The 2,079-nt window shown below is 44.2% G+C and overlaps 1 protein-coding gene across 1 annotated transcript in view; it reads right to left on the bottom strand.

Annotated features, from left to right (window-relative positions):
* Positions 1-224: 224 nt before the first annotated feature.
* The window catches only part of LOC103610358 (vomeronasal type-1 receptor 1-like), a 14,751-nt gene continuing 12,896 nt past the window's right edge, over positions 225-2,079 (bottom strand). The window contains exons 2-3 of the mRNA XM_008594544.1: positions 1,025-1,229; positions 225-392 (exon numbers count right to left, since the gene is read on the bottom strand). Coding sequence (XP_008592766.1) covers positions 225-392; positions 1,025-1,229 — 373 coding nt within the window. The remainder of the gene's footprint in view (positions 393-1,024; positions 1,230-2,079) is intronic.

Raw genomic sequence — 2,079 nt, 5'->3', positions numbered from 1 at the left:
TGCTATGACGGAAACAAGAGCTAGCACTCCTGCAATTAATAATCCCAGAAATCTACGGGGCCTTTCCATAAGATCAGAAACTTGCTTAAACAACTGTAAACCAGAATTAGTGAACCAGGCTTCTGAAAGATTAACAGGAAGCATAACAAAGGAGGGTTGATACAGTATCATAAGATTTTCTTTTTTAGACAGGTTGGCAAGTCTCTAAGAGCAGAGAGCAGGCCTCATGACTGAGTTTCTTTATCTGTCCCCATGTTGGGAGCTGAGCTGTCCGTGTTCTCGGGAGACCACCTGCCGTGTCCTGCAGGGTGAGATGTCTCATCCGTGCTGTCAGTGACGGGGTTTGCATGGTGTACCAGCCTCTCCGGGAGCCACGGCGGACTTTCGGCATCCTGTGGAAAAAACACAAACATGCCCTCGTCCTCAAATGAGTACAGGGTCAGGGTCGTGCCATTCATTAGTCATAGGGTCCCTCCAGCGCACACAAGGCCGGGCAGGAGTTTGACCTGAACTCCAAAAGTGCTGGGCAGCAGAACGGCCATGATGATCTAAAATCAAAAGATTCAAAACAAGTAATGCATGGGCTAGGTGATTGGCGGGAGTCAGGGGGTATAGACTCCCCCTTTTCAATTTTAATAATTGTTGTTTAAGTGTATTGTGCGCCCTTTTAACAATCTCTTGACCTTGGGGACTGTAAGGAATTTCTGTCTTGTGATGAATCTGAAATGAAGAGCAAAACGTTTGAAATTTAGTACCCACATAGCCAGGCCCATTGTCAGTTTTAAGTACATGAGGGATCCCCATACAAGAGAAGCTGTGCAGGCAATGAGTGATAACATGAGAGCAGGATTCACCTGTTAAGGGAGAAGCAAAAAGGAAACCAAGTATGTATCAATAGTGACATGTACAAAGAGGGAACATGAGTAACATCCATTTGCCACAAATGGTTGGGTAGCAGACCCCGAGGGTTAACTCCATAATGTGGAACTGATAATAGAGAAGGACAGGTTGAACAAGATAACACAATGTCTCTAGCGGCAGCACGAGAAATTCGAAACTGTAAGCGCAGAGTATGGCTATTCTGATGATGCAAGGCATGAGATTGCTGGACCAGCTGTGTTTGAGATAAATAGACATGTGTTAAAGAGTCAGCCTGACGACTGCCTGCCGTCAACGGGCCAGGCAAGTCAGAGTGAGCACGAAGATGTCCAAAATAACATCTACGAGATCTGGAATGTAAAAGGCATTGGATGTCAGAAAACAAGGAAAAAAACAACATGATTAGATGTACCTATGTCAGGAACAGTCTCTATACATTGTAAGGCATTGATAACATATTTGCTGTCAGAGTATAAATTAAAAGATTCATCAGGCAGATCAACGAGAACTCGATGTACAGCACAAAGCTCCACTTCTTGGGCAGAGCGAAAGGAAGTCTGCCACGTACAGGGGCGCCCATTAATCACATAAACAGCGATCCCATTAAGTAGTTTGATATTGTTCTACAAACTCAGATTTTCATAATAAATAATCACCACTTCCTAAACAGGCCCATGCCAAATTCTTTCAATCCCCAAGAGGGAGAGCTTCAAGAGAGAGAGATTTTAATAAAGCCTCAGTGTAAGGAGCAGTAGGGCCATATTGAGCACAAGCAGTTTTTAATTCCTTTAATTGTTTAAAAGGAATAGGTTGATGATACCTTTGAGGCTGTCCATCAGGCCCTTGTCATTCAAACACAGGGTAGACAACAAATTCTTCTAAAGATTTCTTGTTCCCGAGGGCTTTTTGTAAAGCGCATTGCAAGGGGGACGTTTTGCAACTTGGCGGGGAAGGCAGACTCACATTATCCGTGAAGGACAAAGGCTTCCTTTTTTTTTCCTTTTCTACCATGGCAACCATCATAGTTTGTTCTGGGGTTAATACATCAACTAAAGGAGGTCCTTCAAGACCGATGGGGCTGGCGAAGACTTAGCTTTATTTAAAGCCAGAGATTGAACTTGCTGGGAGAGCTGTGTGCAGATCTGTGTTAACTGCGCAAGGTCTCTCTTAACTGGATCCTCATAAGAGGGTGGAGGTTTA

This window comes from Galeopterus variegatus, unplaced genomic scaffold, assembly GCF_000696425.1.
Source record: "Galeopterus variegatus unplaced genomic scaffold, G_variegatus-3.0.2 Scaffold10995, whole genome shotgun sequence".
NCBI lineage: Eukaryota > Metazoa > Chordata > Mammalia > Dermoptera > Cynocephalidae > Galeopterus > Galeopterus variegatus.
The sequence above is the reverse complement of the archived record's forward strand: the minus strand, read 5'-3'. Positions and strand labels throughout refer to the sequence as shown.